This window comes from Cyprinodon variegatus, unplaced genomic scaffold (assembly GCF_000732505.1).
Source record: "Cyprinodon variegatus isolate N-32 unplaced genomic scaffold, C_variegatus-1.0 Scaffold17, whole genome shotgun sequence".
Taxonomy (NCBI): Eukaryota; Metazoa; Chordata; class Actinopteri; order Cyprinodontiformes; family Cyprinodontidae; genus Cyprinodon; species Cyprinodon variegatus.
In genome coordinates, this window is record NW_015150470.1 from 2,534,969 (window position 1) to 2,554,800 (window position 19,832).

At 40.8% G+C, this 19,832-nt stretch overlaps 1 protein-coding gene across 1 annotated transcript in view; it reads left to right on the plus strand.

Annotated features, from left to right (window-relative positions):
- The window catches only part of larp4b (La ribonucleoprotein domain family member 4B), a 49,744-nt gene extending 31,784 nt beyond the window's left edge, over nucleotides 1-17,960 (plus strand). The window contains exons 6-18 of the mRNA XM_015387110.1: nucleotides 4,723-4,859; nucleotides 5,445-5,548; nucleotides 5,905-6,015; nucleotides 7,303-7,356; nucleotides 8,091-8,294; nucleotides 9,909-10,015; nucleotides 10,095-10,358; nucleotides 10,670-10,694; nucleotides 10,802-10,972; nucleotides 11,419-11,606; nucleotides 11,723-11,828; nucleotides 13,033-13,462; nucleotides 15,485-17,960. Of these exons, the coding sequence (XP_015242596.1) occupies nucleotides 4,723-4,859; nucleotides 5,445-5,548; nucleotides 5,905-6,015; nucleotides 7,303-7,356; nucleotides 8,091-8,294; nucleotides 9,909-10,015; nucleotides 10,095-10,358; nucleotides 10,670-10,694; nucleotides 10,802-10,972; nucleotides 11,419-11,606; nucleotides 11,723-11,828; nucleotides 13,033-13,365 (1,804 nt within the window). The 3' untranslated portion in view covers nucleotides 13,366-13,462; nucleotides 15,485-17,960. The remainder of the gene's footprint in view (nucleotides 1-4,722; nucleotides 4,860-5,444; nucleotides 5,549-5,904; nucleotides 6,016-7,302; nucleotides 7,357-8,090; nucleotides 8,295-9,908; nucleotides 10,016-10,094; nucleotides 10,359-10,669; nucleotides 10,695-10,801; nucleotides 10,973-11,418; nucleotides 11,607-11,722; nucleotides 11,829-13,032; nucleotides 13,463-15,484) is intronic.
- Nucleotides 17,961-19,832: the final 1,872 nt, after the last annotated feature.

The following is a 19,832-nucleotide window of genomic DNA, read 5'->3' on the forward strand; positions in this document are numbered from 1 at the left end:
GTCAGCCCCCATTTGTTAATGTCTTCAGTCAACCTATTGGCTATATTTGCAGCTGTCTGGCTTGAAGTCATCTTGTGTACATTTTTCCTGCTCATTTGAATGTGAACGTCACGCACGTCACTAAAACTAATTGATCTCATTCCCTAGAAATCGATTTTGCCAAAATGTAAAGGAATCGATTCAAAATCGATTAAATCGATTTTTTACCCAGCCCAAATTGTGATCCAGAGCTGGTGTGTCGTAGTGAGGAAGGTGGGGAACCCTTCAGTTGAGCCGCTGATCTCTTTCCAACACTTATTACGGTTTTAAATTTAACAAAGAATGCGAAGATAAGAGAGATTACAAATGGCTGATATAAGCTTCCTCTGCTGGGCGGCTCAACATAAATTTGGATGGATGGAAAATGACAAGTTGGTCAATTAGAGAAAAGCTCCATCTATCCCCCCCCCTCTTTAAATAGGCCTACTTGAGGTCTGTAAGGGATACATTCTGGTTTTAATGTCCTTCTGTAAGGAGATCTATGATTCTCTTGGATCTGTCTTTAGACTCCCATAGAATCAGGTGGTTAATAACTACAGATGTACCTGAGGGGGTTTAAAGCAGACGTGGGTATAAAACAAACTGCTCTACTGGACAAAAACGACATATTGAAACTTTTGTATTTTACACAAAGCTGTCTGCTCTGCTCAGAGGGAGCATTAAAAGTCCCCCAGATGAGCAACAGGAGGCTGCAGAAGAAGGTCTACAGATGGACTGATGGTTCGCCGGTGTTTGTCAGATATTTATGAGTGGGTTTACCTCCAGAGAGCACTGAGTAAAAACAGATGGTTGTTTGAAAACAAACCTGTGATGACTCAGTAGTGTGAAGTCATCCTTTAATCAGCCAACATGTATGATAATTAACACTTCTGTTAGTGTTTATTCCTACAAATATTTGTTTTTCTTCACTATTCGGAAATTCTGATCCCTGGATGCTGTCGACCACTTTGTTATGAGAGAAACATTCACAAACTGGCTGGTAACAATAGAAGCCATTTTTGGATGGAGGGATGCTGTCTGTTCTTTGCCCATCTTGTTAAACTCTGTGGATTTGTGTTACCAATAGAAAAACTCTCTTACAAAAGCTATCATAATGTTTGATCCATGTCAGTTAAACCTCAGCGGCCTGCAGCGTCTGCCTGATGTAAGGTTATCAGCTGTTTGTTTCCTCCAGGGACTACAGCTGCTGGCAGCTCTAAAAATGTGCCGGCTGGCCGGCCGGCCACACGTGTCAACACAGACAGAAACCCAGAGAACAGCAATGAATCTGCTCTCTGCTGTTTCTGTCAGACTGTTTACTTCCACGCGCTTGGTTCAGAAAGTGGCAAATTCTCTTTAGATTTGAGAGTTTATACTAAATCATATGTCTGACATCAGTGTTCGAACTTTGAAATATTGAAACCTTATAAAGAAATAAAAATCTGTAGACTTCCAATCATATGAGTAACGTCTAAATGATCTTTCTGGGCACATTCTTGAATCAGTGACTACAGCACAAGCACTAATGTTTTGCATTAATTAGGATTTACTGTGATTTATTTTAAGATTAAAATTGATTTTAAAGCAGAAAATCTCTGATCAGTAACCGGATGACCAGTTTGTATCCTAAACTAAAGAATAATGAGAGAAGGTTCTACAAAACTGTTTATCTCAGGGAGGACAGGATAATTAGTGTGAATGTTGTAAATTATAGTTTGCAGTCAGAGGTAATAAGAGTCTTCCTAAAAATAAACAAATAATCTAAGAGGTCTCAAGATGTTGGTGCGCATCGCCGAAGGTCATTGGAAGAAGAGCAGGTACATCCTGGACTGATTAACAGACGAACACAGGGCGACATGGAGAGAAAACAGTCCACTGACACAAAACGGCATGGAGGAAATAAACACTGGCGTTTATCTTGGCAGTGCAGGCTCAGGTCTGTAAGATGTGTAAAGCCTTTAGGCTGAAGCAAAAAATACAGTTGTACCTGACCAGCCAGAGAGGAAACTTACTAACATGCAGATTATTTAATGGACATAAATAGTTCTGTGGTTTATTCCTTTAAAAGTTTTCTCTCATTTCAGTCAACAGCGATCTGCTCTGAAGGACACTGCCCAGTCCTGTTATTGTTAGGATGGACGATTTATAGACGTTGATATTGGCGAATGTTGGTGATATATCGGATTTAAGGGGTTTGAAAAAAACCACACCAAAAAAACGGGTTTATTTTCATCTTGTTTGATGTGCATCTCCCCTGGGGTTGGAGGGGTTTGGCCACGTGGTCTTTGGTTGGGCCTATGACGGTGAGGTAGTGCACGTCAGTTTACATGAGTTAAATAGTTTAGAAGTTTTCGGGGGTTTTTATTAAGTTATTTTCGACTTCTGATTTTCAGTTCTATTTTTTTTTTTTCAATTAATTTCCAAAACCCACCGGATCGCCGGCGACCCGGTTTAAAGCTTTTACAAATAATAACTGAGAATGCATGAAAATTACACTGTTTACCAATATAGGCATATTAGACATCGTTGGAAAGCTTAGATTCTCCTCAATTCAATCACCTAGTTCATTTTATGGACATTGCGAGCCACAATTATAGCAATTATTTTCGAGAATACAAAAACAACTTTGAGTCATGTTTGAACTGATCCATCTTGGGCTTGATGCAGCTTGCACTGTGTTTTAGTCACCCAATTTTCATGTATATATTCAGAAACTAGAAGGTGTTAGCTTTCAAATAATGTATCACACATGTAAATTGGGCTTACTTAGAGCAACACCTTGAATATAGACCTCATATTTAAGCCTTATATTAAAGACACAAAGAAAAAATAAGCATTTCATCTCTTAAACTTTCAGTTAGTTCTGATTTTGTAAAAAGTTTTGCTAAGTTTAGTTTTAATTTTAAAAAATCTTTTTCCATATCTGTTTGGAATTTCATTAGTTTTGGTTAACCTTAGTTTATACATACATTCTGTGAGTGTTAGCTGGTCTAGTCTTCACCAGAGGGCTGAGTATGAACAGATATGCTGACGCAGCATTTCGCTGTCCCAATGCTCTGCTGTCAGGTTCAACTGAATCCCTGCCAGAAGTTGGACCTTGTGGCTTTCTGGCTCTAAAGCAGGAGTAACACCAAGGCGCCTGAGGCCTTGGTAGAATCGTTTCTTTTTATCGATCTCACCATGATGGTCCTCTTTGGGTATGCAGAACATGAACCAACACTGCATGCATCCCTCCAGATGCTAGCTGGTGTTGATGGGACAGAGAACCTGTGGTCAGTTTAGGATCCAAATGGCTGCACAGATGTTAGATGCTTTCTTTAATTTTTGGTGAACATTACAGTGATCTTAAGCCCCCTGAAATGTTGTAATGTGTCTAAGATGCTTTCTGATTCAGTGGATTTTTAGACAATGTTTTAATTGGTAGATGCTCTGCTAGCTGCTAGCGCTCACTCTCAATACCACATTGCTTCCACTTGAGGAAAGTCTTCACCTCATTTGGGAGGATCTGAAGACACTTCCAGGCCAGATGGGATATATATCGTCCCTGTAGTGAGTTCTAGGTCTTCCCAGGGTCTGGTCATTGCAGGGCATGCCTGGAAACCTCAGTAGGGAATCTCACAGGAGGCTTCCTGATCAGATGCCAGCACAACTTCATCTGGACTGCCCGTCTCGTTGACTGCTGGACATGAAACATGTCACAATATGTCAGAGATGTCCTTCTGAAGTAAAACATTTGCATGCCTCCTCTGGTTTACTTTTGGATCAAATTACATTTAAATTAAGCAGTTCCTTCTCTGCGCTCCTCCTCTCCTTTTGTTGGGTAGTGTGATGTAACAAGATCACCGATTTGTCAGAAAACCCTGTTTGCTGCTTTCACCATCATTAATTCAGGGGTGTGTCTGCCCCGTGGGAGCCTGGATTCTGTTTAACGGACAGGGCGTCTGTTGGTCTTTGTGTTTCTATGGGCGTCAGGCTTGGGCTGAATGAAAGGCCTGTTTCATGGTTTGACGCCTCTGCAGCGCCGGACACAACGCTGCTGCTTTAAGTCAAGGCCTCATGAAATTACATGTTTTGTTTTCCTCTCTTCTTATATTTCATTAGACTATGTAAATATCAAAGGTTCACTACAGTGGGTAGTTTTTTTTTTTGGAGCATTTCATAGAAATCAGATGTGGTCTGCTTGATTATCTAACTCTAGGCAATGATTTAAGGTGAAACTGAAAGTGAGAAAGCCTGCTGGTCTCTGCTCCCCTCTGAGGAAACATCTTGATTAAAAAAAATCTGCCAAGTATCGAACCAGCACAGTGCACTTCAAAAATGATCTAGAAATAAGTAAAATTTCTTAAATCAAGTGTATTTACCCTTAATTTTAGTAGGTAAATGGATGATTTCCCAAATGGTATGCGTATTTTTACTCTTAAAATAAGATAATTAGATAATATGCATTTGTAATAAGATAGTTGCCTTTTCTTATTTTAAATGTAAATTGTCTTGTTCCATTGGCAAAGTGTCTCACTAACCTCCTCAATTCAAGAACAAATGCACTTATTTTAAGAAAAAAGTGACTTCCATTTTTTGCAGTGTTTTTAAAAACTAATGGACTCACCTTTTAATTCATGTATTCTCCTTCTGGCCTGACTGCTAAAATCAGCTGCTTTGTGTAGCTTTGTTGCTAATCTGGTGTTCTTCCTCTTCATGTGTCAGGGAGAACCTGGCCAGTGACATGTACCTCATCTCCCAGATGGACAGCGACCAGTACGTGCCAATTGTGACGGTGGCCAACCTGGACCACGTCAAGAAGCTGAGCACTGACGTGGAGCTGATAGTAGACATTTTACGATGTGAGTAAAGCCCTGTTATCACCCAGCCACGCATCATTCACCTGTTTAACCACCAGTTGAAAACAAACAGAGTGACGTCATTCAGGGGCAGCAGCCCCGGAGGAAGTGGCTCAGACTGATTTCCCAAAGCAGATTATTAAAGCACAACCATCAGTCTTACCTGCCTACATTTGATTTAAACAATTTACAGCCTAAATGAAAGCTACCTGCCTTGAAGGCTTGTTTTTATTTTATGGCTCATCGATCTGCATCCTGTCAAGATATTAAAAGCACAGTGAAAGCTGTAGGCTAACTACTGGAAAGCTTAATGCATTAACATTTGATCATGAGTTATTTTCCTGTTAAATGTTAGAGAGCTGTCACTGTTAAGGAGTTAATAATGCATAGAGATAATAAATCAAAAATAATTATTAGTTTTATTCTTTTAAATTTAAAGCAGAAACAAGTGGATTATTGTCTAATTTAAACCAACATCTTCAATGAAAGTACTACACTGTTAATCAGTGGGCAACCATGCAGCTCGACCAAAACATGACAGAATTATATAAAAAACAACAACTATTAATTAATTTTGTCATCCTGCAGCTTTGCCATTGGTCCAGGTGGATGAGAAGGGGGAGAAGGTGCGACCCAATCAGAACCGCTGCATTGTGATCCTCCGAGAGGTTCCAGAGAGCACACCTATAGAGGTCAGCGTTGCCTTTACTGAGTCACAGAGTATGGAGACTTCTGAGTCCATATCCTGGACCTGTCCGGTTCTTAGATGGACTCGCCCAGAATAACATATCTTAGCTGCTCTTCAAGGGTTTAATAACCTGTCGTAATTTAATACTTTAATGTACTTTAGACTTGGAACTTATTTGTCCCTAAAAACATTGTATCTTCAAGCTTTTTCAACGTTTTTATTTCCATCCAAAAGTCACGTTTTCCATGCGGATATTGTTTGTAATGTTTTTATTTTTTATGGTATAATGCTTGATCTGTGCGTCTCTGTGACATGCTTTCGTTCTCCTAAACCATATATGTTCATTTTGTTGTTTTCCAGGAGGTGGAAGCCCTTTTCAAAGGGAACAATTTACCCAAGTTTATCAACTGTGAATTTGCCTACAACGACAACTGGTTCATTACCTTTGAATCTGAAGCAGATGCTCAGCAGGTAACCGTTTGTTTCTGAATCTCCTCAGCACCTTGATTTATGTAGTTATTGACTGAAAAGGTGATAATATCTGAGATTTGTTTTCAAGGTTTTTTTTTTATATATATATATAATTTATATTTGTGGAAGTGTGGAGAAATATATTTTTTTATTTTTTTGTTTACATGATAAAGACCTAATCAGAGCCCTTATTTAAGCTGGTTTTATCTGAATGTGAGCAGTACTGTCAGGGGTTCCTTAATCTTCTACCTCAGTTTTTTCAGTCCTCAGTAAATTAACCATTCGATTTATCCAACTATTATTTGTTTCATCAGTTCATCACATCATCCATTAATCAATCCTGTGCTTAAAGGTATAGTGGAGGATGTTCTTTTTCCAGGTGGATCATCTAAATAACTTTTGCTCCCAATTGTCAATCATTCTGGTGATATGTTTACGTAAGGCCGCGCTACGTGCTCGTCCTCAGCTAGCCACCTTTTTCTGTGCATGCGCACTTTTATGTGGTGAGCTGTGGTTTCAGCCAGTTGTTGAAGCTCGCCTTTCTCACAGCGGCTCTTTGAAAATGGCCAAGGGTCGTAAAAGAAAAAGTGTTTACGAAGTGTTTGAGAAGAAAAGAAAGACCTCAGAAGAAAGAAAAAAGACCAGGATGTTTTTTTGGAGATTCTTTCACACGATGGCATACACTGAAAGCACAGGTCGGGCTTCCCACTGATGCAGCGGTTGCAAAGTTTCTACTCGACAGGTAAAGTTTGGCATGCTATTTGGAGAAATCTACCTCTATATTGTAACTTTCCGGGGAAGATGAGTTTATTTACTTTGTAATTTGCATCGTTAGTAATTATAAAGGTGGCCATAAATCCTTATTTACCCAAATGTGTCCAAATTTCCACTGCAGCACACACACATACATGCAGGTCATACATTTTTTTTTAATGTACTAGTAGTCTTATTTGCGCGGAAACTTTTTGTATGTAAATATGGGTGAGATGAGATCCATATGAGCGACCGTGTTATCATTGCGTCCCCGCATTTCCCCGACTAGAAATGGGCTCATGTATGCTTTTGCACGTGTTTAATAGACGTTCCTTCTTGGGAGCGGGTACAGGGTTGCTAAAATCCTCCACTATACCTTTAACCTTAATGTTATTATTTATTTCAATGTGAAAAATGGTTCATTTTGATATGGAATCTGGTTTTAAACTTTCGGACTGAGCTGAGTTGGATCAACAAGCCTTCCTGACTCTGATTAATGTTTTCTATCGATGGGATTTTTCTTGTTCTCCAAAGGCATATCAGTATCTTCGTGAAGAAGTGAAGACCTTCCAAGGGAAGCCAATTAAGGTAGCGAACTGAATTATTTACTGCCTACAAGCGTTTATCACCTACAGCCTGACTGTTTCATTTCTGATTATTTTATGGTTTAGATTGTGTAATTTGGACACGGTCACTTCTGTGTGACTTTCTGTGTTTAAACAAGATTAGTTTTCTTTTTAAAAGGATCAGAGATAATTACTCGTTTATCATCATCTGTGTCAGATCTGCGCAGGTCATGGATTGTTCATCTCCAAGCTCTTAAACAGTGGAGTTTAATAATCCAGGTTATTCTGGCTCACACATAGGAGCTTGCTGAGTGACTTTGATGAATACTTTGATTTAAAGGGCTGACATCTGGTTTAAATCTTCATCAACTTTTAATTCAGCATGTTTGCACATGAGTAAACATTTATATTTAATAACCAGAGTGGCAGAAGAACTGTCTGCTCGGTGTTTGGGCACAGATAGATTTGATCTAAACCCAGATTCGAATGTTTGTAGCAATATCACCTTGGTTTGAATTTATCAACATGCATGTAGATGCTTTATCTTTTATAAACTGTCAAATTCATTTTAGATTAATATTCAGGTATAATGAATACAATCCGTAAAGTTCAATCCGTATATTACTTTCTTTTTTTTTATTGGTAACAAATGGTTCTCTTGAAAAGGTTCATGGATCCAGCTAAATCTCCTCTGAGTTCATCCCCATGGTTTCCATTTGCTGTGATCTAAAGCTATGAATCTCCACCCTCCCTCAGGCGAGGATAAAGGCGAAGGCAATCGCTATCAACACTTTCATGCCAAAGAACGGCTACCGGCCAGTAGAGGTGAACCCATACGCCCAGCAGCGCTACACGTCCTACTACATCCCACCTGTTTACAGCCCGCAGCAGCAGTTCCCTTTGTACAGCCTCATCACGCCGCAGGCCTGGTCCACGCACAGCTTCATCGACCCAGGGCTGGTACGGACCGCAACACACACAACCCACATTTCACTACTCAGAGTGGCTGAAATATTAGCGCAGAAGAAGAAAGGCTGATGAACGACATGCAGGTTTAAACTATTTAATTAAAATCTTGGCAGTACAGAAGATGTTCTGTTGGGACAAGCAGGGTGGGAAACAATGCAAAGAAAAAAAGCTTTTTTCTTCAATCTTTAAAAGTGTCTCTCTAATGTCAGCTGATACCCACCATGCCTGCTATTAGAGCTTAATATCTGCCTGATGCTAAAGCGAGGAGGGGGAAATATAAAAGCAGGGTGTATTAGTTGTTTTAACACTAGAACTCCCAAGGCCGTCATTTTGACAGTTCTGAGATTTTAAAGGGAAATAACTTAATTTCCATTAATCGTATGTTGTTCATGTTAACTGAGTTTTCCTGTTTCTATATTTCCTTCATTTTCACGTAGTTTTTTTAAAATAAAATCAAATGTAAAAAAAAAATAAAAAATATGGTTCATTTTACCTCGATCTCCCACAGCCGTCATTTTGACGGCTCTATTAGTTGCATTGTAAATTCTTCCCACGGTTAATTGGCGTCCAGTACCATTGCTTAGCAACCAACTTTCTACCTAGAGCTCTTTGGCTAACACGGAACGGCTTTCAGAAGAAGCCTAACAGCGAAACAGGCTTTAGAAATGCTTCAAAATATTGACGGTAGCGATTCGGGCGGAGAGGGAGAAACCGATGAGGGGGACTGGGTAGGAAGCGGCTCAGATTCTGACAGCGATTCCGAGGATGACCAGCCACCCACGGGAAAACGCAGACATATCAGTGACCCATCAGACAATAGTGAAACTTGTATTCAAGTTTTGGATAGCAACGCCTACACCTCAGCTTGTACACTCAGCGGCCCAAAAGCCAAACCAGAGCCCGTGTTTTGTTATAATCGCATAGGATTGCGTGGATGGCGTGGATGATTAGAAAGTATTCTGTAAAAGCTCCAACGCGAAGGTTGCCTGTGGCTGTACTTTACGATCTCCTGGACATAGCAGCTATAAACGCTTTGGTTTTGTTCGGGAGCTGTTGAACATCATCGTCCCAGGAACAGATTTTATTCTTGAACCGTTGAAACCACACGTGCTCCGCAGGTTAGCAGCCCCTTCGCCACTGAAGAGCAGCTTTGGCGAGGCAAAGGAAGCAGCGCCAGGTGCTTCAGCGCTGAACAAAAAAAAAACGCTTTTATGTTTGTCATAAATGTAAAAAGGTCCTGTGCGGTAAATATTCGTGGATAATCAATCAATTTCTTTCTTTAGACCACAAATAATAAGAGCATACAGTGCAGCCTTTAAAAAATATATTTTAGACATATTTTAAGGTTTACATTTATATCGCACACTAGAAGCATCTCAGTTGATGACATCATCACTACTCATGCGTTCCATTGGTAAAAATGTCCCCCATTAAAACTGAGGGCCAGTGGGAGTTCTAGAAAGATCAGAATTTTGTGGGTCCTAGTGTTAAATGGTGTAGATTTGCCGCTCGTGTTCAGTTTCCTAAACCCAGAGATAACTTGACATGAAAACACTTCCAGAGTGTTTCAGGTTCTTGAAGTTAATGAATGAATGAATTTCCCAGGTCACGCCCTTTCACAACAACCAGTTCATCAATGGGTTCACCACGTCACACAGCTTCAAACCAGCATCATCACCGCTTACCGTCAGACACTTCTCACCCAGGAACAGGTTGGTCTCTAACCGTTGGCTGCTCTGCCTCAGTCAATCTGTTATATAGATTAGTGATAAGTTTAAATTTTCCGCTCAGGAATCACAGTAAACCCCACCTGAGGCCGGCCATCCCCACGGCAGACCGTACCACCGGGCTCCTGGATAGCCCCAGCCTCTTTCCCAACTTCCCCTCTGAGAGGCTGAACGGCGTACGCAGCAGCCCGCCGACGCGGCTCCCCTCCTCTCAGCCCAGGACCAGGTTACCCTCCACAGCGGCCTTCCCTCGCAGAGACGTCGCGGGCACAGGACGCGCGACCGAACCTCTGATTCCAGATTATTCCCTGGGAGTCGGCCGGGGAAGGTAAATCTGTCCTCTGAATGCTTTTGTTGGACGGAGATGGTTTTATTCATCTCCTAAACTGACAACATTTAGAAATGGTCAGAATGGAGAAATGTTTGAATCTGCAATGAATAGGATCTCAATCATTTTTTTTTACCTACAGTTTGTAAAGATAAACAACATGACTTTATGATTTATGAGCTGATAACAGACTTGATCAGTTACAGAATCATTATTTGGTAGCTTCCAGATGTTGGTCTGAGGTTAGCTGGTAGGGATGTCTGTAAATTCAGATGTTCTCTTTCTTAAAGGAAAAATCTTTCTGCTTCTAGGAAAAAGAGGGATGAAAAGTTTACAGTAAGTGCTCCACTCCTCTCCATATTCTCAGAGGCTCACATGTTTGATGCTGCTGTTGCTTCTCCGTTCTTCCTCTTTCTGAGCCGACTCTGTTTATCGCCGTGCAGAGAGCCGCTCCTCAGTCGCCACCGCCTCCTCCCAAACCTCCGTCTCCAAGCTTCGAACTTGGCCTCTCCAGCTTCCCCCCGCTTCCCGAAGCAGCCGGACAGCTCAAGGCTGACGAGGCATTCGACAACCGACTGGCGAGCAGTGTGGTTGTTGGAACCACTAAAGAGCGGGTAAAAACTGCAACCTTCAGGTTTTATTTTTTTTTTATCTGTCATCTGGACTGATCTCTTGCTGAGGTTGTCAAGGACCAAAGTCCTGCACGTTTTAAATGTGTCAATGTGCTGCAATGCAGTCCTTGAGATCCTGGAAAATTGTGGAATTTAATTGTAGGAATTTCCAGGTCTGAACATTTATAAAAATAAATTCCTTCCATTGTTGTAATTTTTTTATAAGTTGTCTGGAAAGGTGAGGGTTTGAACATGAACATGTGGAGCTCTGATCACCTCCTTACTAGTAACTAGGAAGCCATTTATTCAGGTCAATGGTTTATCAGCAGAGAAGCATCATAAACATTCAGAGCACTGAGCCAAATTACTCAAACACTCAGCATTTGGTCTTTCAGCGTCTCATTTTTCAGGATCTGTTCCTTTAACTGGTTTTTCTGTCGTTGCTACAGCATGTCAGTGCAGAGTCCAGCAGCAGCGCCCTCCCTCCAGCGGGTCCCAAAGAGCCCCTCCGGTCCTCCGCCTCCCCGCTGCCTCCAAGCTTCCAGCCCTCACCCACAACCCCAACCGCTCCCCCAGCCTCGACCACAGCGACCACAGCCCCCAGCATGCCGCACAGTCCCGACCCCTCGGCCTCACTGTAAGGGAGATACGGACGAGGGGGGAAGTCCAGATTATACAACCTCTCCGCTCTGATGTCCGGGGAGAAGATATCCGCATCTTTACCAGTTTCCTGTTGGCATTTCTGTGTTTCAGGGAGGTTACCGAGGTGAAGCCCAAGGAGGCACAGCCATCTGTGGAGCGCGTTCCCGGTACTCTGTCCACCTCCAGCAAATCGGTGCAAGTGAACGGCGCTGCCACGGTCAGTATGCAGCCTCACTCTGATTTCATCTCCTTCACCTCAGAGCTTCTCCGTCACAAACTAAACTCTCAACCAGTATATAAACACATAACATATAAACTCTTATAATCTTATTGATTTTATTGTCACAGTTTCTGATGCTTCAGATACTTAAGACTATTTTATTAATCTGATTCTGACTATGATACTATGCTGAGTGTCTGAGCTGGAGGAAACAGCAGCACAGCAGGAAGGCATCCTGACAGAATTTATATCTTCAGCTTTGTTTACTGAACCTCAGCTCTACTAAATATGACGTGAAAGTAGTGATTCTTCTCTTTCATGGAGAGAGGAATGAATGGATCTAATAACTAATCATTCAGTTGGTGGGTTTTATCATATAAACATAATTCAAATAATCTAAATTAGAGAATTATTTGAAGTTTGTGGGGAGATCTTTAAGCCACATGGTAGAAAATGCGTCAGAAAAGATCTCCTACTGCACCTTTAAACCTGTTAGCAGGTTTTTTTTCTTAATCGTCCTTTTGACTAAACACTTGCTGCATTATGCAAGTTAATTTTTTGTATTGTTTTTGTATGTTTTGTCTAACTTGGTGATTTTTATGATTCAGTTTTGCCAGATAACAGTTAAAGCATTTACCCCTAAATTCAAAAAATGAACTGTCAGTCCATGCGATGCACATTGATTGGTATCAGCTGTGATCGGCTCCTTACAGCAATCAGGTTTGGAGGCAAATTTCCAGATTGGAGCATCCCTAATAAAAAAATCTCTCCTCTCCCTGCTGAAGCTGCTCTATGAATTAAGAGGAGAAAACCATTCCCTCAGGGAGCCCGGCCTACAACGGCTTTCAGCAGGTCAAAGATTAGCTAGGTGGTAATCTGTCATGTTGACCATGATGTAATCCCATCACCAATGTTGCAGGTAGCTGACTGGTCATTTCCTTAGTTAACACGCAGCTGCTACAGCTTGTGTTTCCCGTCAGCGGACCGGGCATGAAGACTAGGAATCTAAAATAATAACAATAGAACGATTCTGGGAGATTTGAAAGGTTTGAACCGGTTGGTTCTGATGGATTATGGATTCTCCATGTCTAAATGTCTCTGGTTATAGACTGTTTTTCTGTGACTCTGTTGTAAAGCATCCCAGCATGTTGGATTCAGATGTTTGCAGAAAATGTTCACAGCTGCTGGTTTCTCCTGACAGGAGCAGAAGAAGCCCTCCTACGCTGAGATCTGCCAGCGAGCGAAGGAGAACCTGACATCACTGCACTCTGCCCCCACCAAGGAAGCAAAGCCAAGCTGCGCTGCCCCCGCAGGCGAGGAGAGAAAGTGCACTGACACCCCCACCCCATCAGGGGAGCACAAGGCTAGAGAGACTTACCACCCCTCCTCCAAAGGCGGCCCTGCCTCCATCACCCAGGGCAGACCGTTAAAGGAGGGCCGAAGGCCAGCCGGGCGGTGGGCCTCCCCGCCCCCACACCCAGGAAAAACCTCCAGCAAAGATGCCCACCACACCCCACCCAAGTCCCCTCAGTAAAGTGGCTCCTGGCCCCTCCTCTTCCTCCACTACGCTCCACATATGAGTTTAAAAAACAGAAAATAAGTCAGGGCTACTCAACCTATATCCCAGTATCACCAGTCGGCAAACAAGCATAGAGGACGCCTTCTTTTCTGGATCAGGGCTTGCAGACATTAAGCACTTTACCGTGCATGTACAGCACTGTCTCTTCTTTTTCTTCTTTTAGTTTATTTATTTGATTTTTGAAGAAAAAAAAATTCCAGATCTTTTTTTATTTGCAGTTTTTTTCCCTCTTTTCTCTGAAGTCTTCAACGTTGAGGATTGGGATTAAAATGGGTCTGCTGTGTGAGAAAGCAGGGCATTGTGGGCAGGAAGCCCAGCAGATGATGGGGAACAAGACTCCACCTTGTCAGGTTTTTATTTTGGACCCAGTTGTTTGGGGCATGAGTGGCGCCGAATCCACATGTTCATTAGGAGCCTCTGTTTTTCCTCATTATTCCATCAAACAGCCAATAATCTGATCCTTAACGTCACTTTCTCCACTATTTACACTAACATTAATATCTTTGTTGTTTCTTCCCTTTAGCTGAATCTGCTGATTTTGACTGTTGTTACTGATAGTTACCACTGGGTGTCACCCTTGCTGCTTCTTCCTGTACAGAATCGCTTCTCTGTGCGTTTTTCCTTTTCCCCGACCCTGTCTCTAGTTCAGACCTTTCTAAGGGAAGGAATCTGTTGGGAAGAGGCTGGACGTATTTGCCTGCTTCAGTTACAGTTTATCAGTCTGATCTGCAGAGATGTACTGGAAACAGAAGTGAGATGCATGCTGGGTTTAAAAGTCCATCATCGGATCTGGCTGGTTTCTATCTGAGCTGTCAGGAAACACTGCGATGCATGATGGGATTAACACTAGCTAGCAGCCGGATGCCCTGTTTTCCCTTAGTTGGATTATCTGCTGACCCTAAAGCAGCTGACCCGGCAGGGGAAACTCAATGTGGTGCACTGGTTGTGGTTCTGACCATTTCTCCCAGTTAACAAGGCTCGATGTGGATTCCCTTTGCTCTACGACTCAAGGGGAACAGGAGAAAGTTTGTTTTCCAGCATATTCTTGTGGCTTTTGTCAACTTCTGTTGGATATTTGTTGGATTTAGGAGTTTGTCTGGATTTCTCCTCCTGGAGAACTGCGCATGTAATCAATGAATCTAGAAAGTGGAGAAGCAGGAATAAACCTGTGATGGTTTTAGGAAAGTAGAGCAGATGAAGGTGAATGAACCAATTTTGGTTTGTTAGGATGTTAAAGAGTCTTAAGCAGGTTGGTTTTGGGCAGGAAACCCATCAGGAAAGTTAAATGGAAAAAAATTATCCTGGATAAAGTTGAATTCAAACACTCTTGTCACATTTAGTTTTCTAGTTCGATGTTGTTCGGCTGTGGGACCTGGATAGGTTTCTCCTGGTTTGTCTGTGCTCTAAGTGGGAAAAGTCCTTTCCTAAGAATTTGAATAGATTGATGTAAGCACACAGCATTATTCCCGCCTCTCTACTCCCGTTTTTCACCAGTTCATTAGCAGATTGAAGCACAGACTTCGAGGACCCAACATTACCTCGACCTGAAGCCATAGCAGCTGTCACTAATGGCTAAACATGGGAATGAAGTAGTATAGAATCCACCGTTCAATGCGGTAATTTGGGGGATATTTGTTCGGTAGATCTGTTTACTGTAGCAGCCATTCTGGCAAAAATCTTTAAAAATTCAAACAGTTGTGAGAAAAGTTAGATTTTTCCTTTTTGGAGGGTTGTGACGCTCCCTTCTTGCTCATCAGTTGTGTGCTCAGGTTGATGTTTGAAAATAAAAAAACCACTTCGCTCTGATATCTGTCTGGAAAAACACCCGTCGCCACATCCCGATCAAGTCTTCCTGCAACAAAAACCCCATTTAAGGAAAAACAGGCGCCCATTCCGAAAAGGGAAAACCTTTTTTTTTTTTTTTTTTTTTTTTTTTTTTTTAATGCTGCTTTGATTTGGACTTCAAAAACAAACAAACAAAAAACTTAATTTCGTCTTTTGTTTTGAAGGACTGAGATGCACTTGGATGGATTGATTTTTCTTTTTTCTTTGGTGGAAAATGATGAAAACTTTTCCACATATTTATAAAAGCAGTGCTGTTTTTTTTTTTTTTTAATGAGACAGTTTTGGGGGTGGGCCATGTTAAAGTCTCTGTACTCATAAAATGTATAAAAAAAAAGAGAAAATCCATCCAGTGTTTGAAAAACTTGAATTTTATTTAAACTTGAAAAATAACTTTGCCTTAACTTTTCTACAAGAAGAGCATCAATTTTTTTTTTCTTTTCACTGATAAAAATCCCCCCGATGAGCTTAATGAAGCGAAACCGTAGAAAATATTTTGTGTTAAAGTCTTATGTTAGAGAGAAAAAAATAAATCTGGCAGCGTTTACTTTTCTTTTTTTTTTCTGTAAAAATTGTATGAAAGATGAAAACTAAGGTTTTGCTTCCTCGTTTTAGTTTCAGGTTGTTTTTCTTAGTACTTTTTTTGGGGGGGAGGGTTGCGAGGGAACGTTATAAACCTTGTAAATGCAACTAGTCCAAACTGTATTAAAAATGTGCACTTTCAAGTATGTGCTTTGCTTGTACAGTTGTAAATACTCAGAAAACTATAAGAGGTACCTTAAAATGATTATAAAAAATATATTGATCCTTGTTAACTATAATGTCGCTGGATGTAGGATATAAAAAAAAAAAACAAGTGTTGTTGTGCTTTTGGATTTTTATTTTTTAATGATTAGTTTGCAGAGTTTGATTTCTGTTTAAATGATATGTTTTTGTTGTCTGGCATTCCATCGTTGTTTTTGGCTCCGCCTTCGCCCTCAGGTGAGCCTGTGACCCCACTCCTCCTCATCCTCGGCCAGCAAAATTTGGAGAAAACCCAACCGGCGTCCTCTTTACCAGCCCAGCTTCTCTTTCACTGCAGATTTTCAATATTTAGCTTCAGATTTGAGCTTTTTTTTGTTTAAAGTCTGAATGCAGTAGCACTACATATTTATTCTCCACACATCAGCAGCAACCACTAAAGTCTCCAACGTCAGGATGATTAGATTTAATTTAAAAGGACAAAAAGTATTATGACATGATGTGCATCTGAACACTAAAATTCAAACTTAAACTGTAAATGGCTGAAAGTTTCCATCCTTGTTGGAAAGGAGACATTTTAGATGCAGAAATAATCTAAAATGCAGCTGATGAGAATCTAGTTTTAAAAGACAGCTAAGGTGCTAAAAGCTTATTATAAACTTTATCTTATTGTCAAAGTCTGCATCAAATTGAGTTTAAAATTTCTCAAAGATCCCTGACATCATCTCTCTGAAGCTATTCTTGGTGACGTTTGGGATGAAATTAAATTACTGTTAAGAAGATTAGAGAAATTTGGTTTGTATTTGAAACATACTGTTGATTAAATTTGATTTAACTGGATTTTTTTCACTTCCGATATTAAACCAGGGAACCCTGATGAGTTGAAGATCATTCCCCAGAAAGCCAGCAGTTTCCCATAAGATCAGAAAATCTGAAGCTGGTGAAAGAGAAGCTTGTCTGACAGTCGGGGTTAAACTGAATTAATCCCGACCCGTCCAGATACTGGGCCGCAAACAGCAATGCTCCAGGGACACGTCTTGATCCCAAAGCACATTTCCACCTCATCAGCTTGTGCAGCAGGCGGCAAATGATCCCCTAAAGCCTCCGCAGTGGGTCTAAGATGAAATGTTGAAAAAGGAAAAGATCTTCCCACCTGTTTTATGCGAGACGGAGAAAAACTTTGCAACTTCTTGTGCTTTTTTGAATTTTTTTTTTCTTTTTTACTTGTCTTCATGATTGATGTACAAATAATTCAATACAGTGCTTAACTGGAATCACTGATTAGTTGTTTATCTATTGGTTCTGTGGCACATTTCCTGTGAAAAGCATACGGCCTGCTGTCTGTATCCTAACTGAGCTGAAACATCTCATGATGAGAGCTGAGGACGCCTCCGACTGCAGGTGGAGGAGCATCCCTGGGCTTCTGAACGTGTGCATGTTAGGAGAATGAGACTCTGGACCTCAGCCTGGATGGTCTTAATGTTTGCCTCATATCAGCCCATCCTCCTCCTCCCTGTTCTCACGGTGCCATTCTTTCTTTGGGTTTTTCTCTCTGGCTGCATATCTCGTCAGAAAATGTGACTTTATCAAAGACGTGACGACGAGCGCACGACGTGGGACTGGATACTGGGACTCGTTGGTCAGCTCACTGTGGTCTAACTCATTAACACCCTTCCTGAGCTAACAGCTGTGGACAATCGCCGACCCCCCCGCCGCGGCGGGGTTCGGACACAAGACTTTTAACACAAGCAGGATGGCGGTCGCAGCAAAGAGGGCTTCTTTTGGTTGTTTTGTTTTTACTTTCTGGGTTATTTGTTGTTTTTTTTTCTTCCATTGAGACTGGAATCAAACGTACATGTTGGCTCTAGATAATTTAAGTTACTCTTGTGTCATGACGTAAAACTGTCTAATTTGGAGAGAAAAAATGTAGCTTAATGAAAATAAAGATTTAGGCACTGTTGAAGAGCCAATGGTGTCTTCTTCTGTGGTGTTTATTCTGTTTCACTCAAAATGATTTTATCCTGGAACTGGTTTTTGTAACATTTATAAATTATTTAAAGCTTCAGAGACACTGGATTTTAAAGAATCTCTCTCTCTCTCCTCTGTCGCTGAGCAGTGCTGCAGAGTCCAAAAGCTTAGTTTATTCCCCTTCACAGGTTGATTATGTTGATGGGGTTGCTAGTTCAACACAGCTCCTTTGAAAATGAAAAATGTTAAAAACAGAAAGCTGGCTCTGGTTTTTTGCAGAGCCGTGCTCTCTGAAGCAAAATAATTTACTGCTGTACAAAAGGACCCTTTGTAAAGCAAGAGCAACATATTTCTCCTCATTAATAGAGGAGAATAAGAATAATTCTAGATTATTTTTTTATTTAGAAAGACAGATTTCCATCACATCAGTAATCACAGCTTCATCCATTTAAGATTATAACGGGATATAAGCAGAAAGTCCAAGTGATTTTGTCCATGTTGCCTTTCTGGTATTTTTTACAGAATATCACTAACTTAATTGTAAAGATAACAAAAATGAACAGAAGTAAACAATAATGGGGATTGCACCACCTCGAGTAATAAAAACCACAAAGACATAAGAGGGCAAGACATATTTCAGAAGAACAATCAAATGAAGTCGGATCTAATTGGTTTCACATACTCAGTCCATTTGGACCAAATCTTATAAAATTTTTCTTTTTCTAATTGGAGGGGAAAAACAGATCCTTTCCATCACATAAATCTGGTAAACAATTTCAATCCATCAATAGTGGGTGGGTCTGGTTTCATCCATTTCCTTGTGATGGCCAGTAGTGTAGCCAGCAGTTTTTTGTCTTTGTTAGTTCATGTGTCCAATTGTAGATTGCCCAGGTACAATGTTTCACATTTTAATGGAATACTTACATTGAATATTTTTTCAATATGTTTGTGGAACTCTTCCCAATATGCTTTTATTACCTGACAGTCCCAAAAGATATGAAAGTGGTTAGCTCCTTCAGACCCACAGATTCTCCAGCAGGCGTCCCCGTTGTTTTGATATCGTCTCTGAATGGGTGTAACAAAAAATCGTACGATGTTTTTCCAGAAGAACTCCCGCCATGTGTTTGATCTGGTCGAGATCCACTGCAATTGACAGATTTCCTCCCCTCCCTCTTGTGAGATTTTAACCTTAATTTCCTTTTCCCCACTTCCTCTTTATGTATTCTGTATTCTCTTGTTTAGACAGCTGTATGACCTTATATAATTTAGATTTCTGTTTAATACAGTTGCCAAACTCACCTAGAGCCATAGCTCTGTTGAACCACCCATTCCACCTGTAGTAAGTAATTATTTTATGGGATTCTGTATAAATATTATTGATCTTATTAAAAGTAAGATCATTAGCACTCCTATCTATGATTGTTTTATCTCTGGATGGCAAGGCAGCATTTTAGGTAGCCACAGAATCTTAGACTGCTTTGATCCAATTGAACTTTCAGAGTTAGCAAAATTGTCTTCATCTAACTTGTATGTTAGATCCAGTTCCAACCAGGTTAGTTAAGGAGGTATTCCCTTTGATCTCCTCCTCCCTTTTAGATGTGATTAATCTATCTCAGTTACAGGGATATGTACCAAAGGCTTTTAAGGTTGCTGTAATTAAACCTCTGCTTAAGAAACCGTCTCTTGACCCAGATGACTTGGTCAATTATAGACCTATATCCAATCTTCCTTTCTTATCTAAAATTCTTGAGAAAGTAGATACCAAACAAGTTTGCGATCACTTACAACATAATGAACTTTTTGAAGAGTTTCAGTCTGGCTTTAGAGCTCATCATAGCACTGAAACAGCTCTGGTGAAAGTCACTAATGAT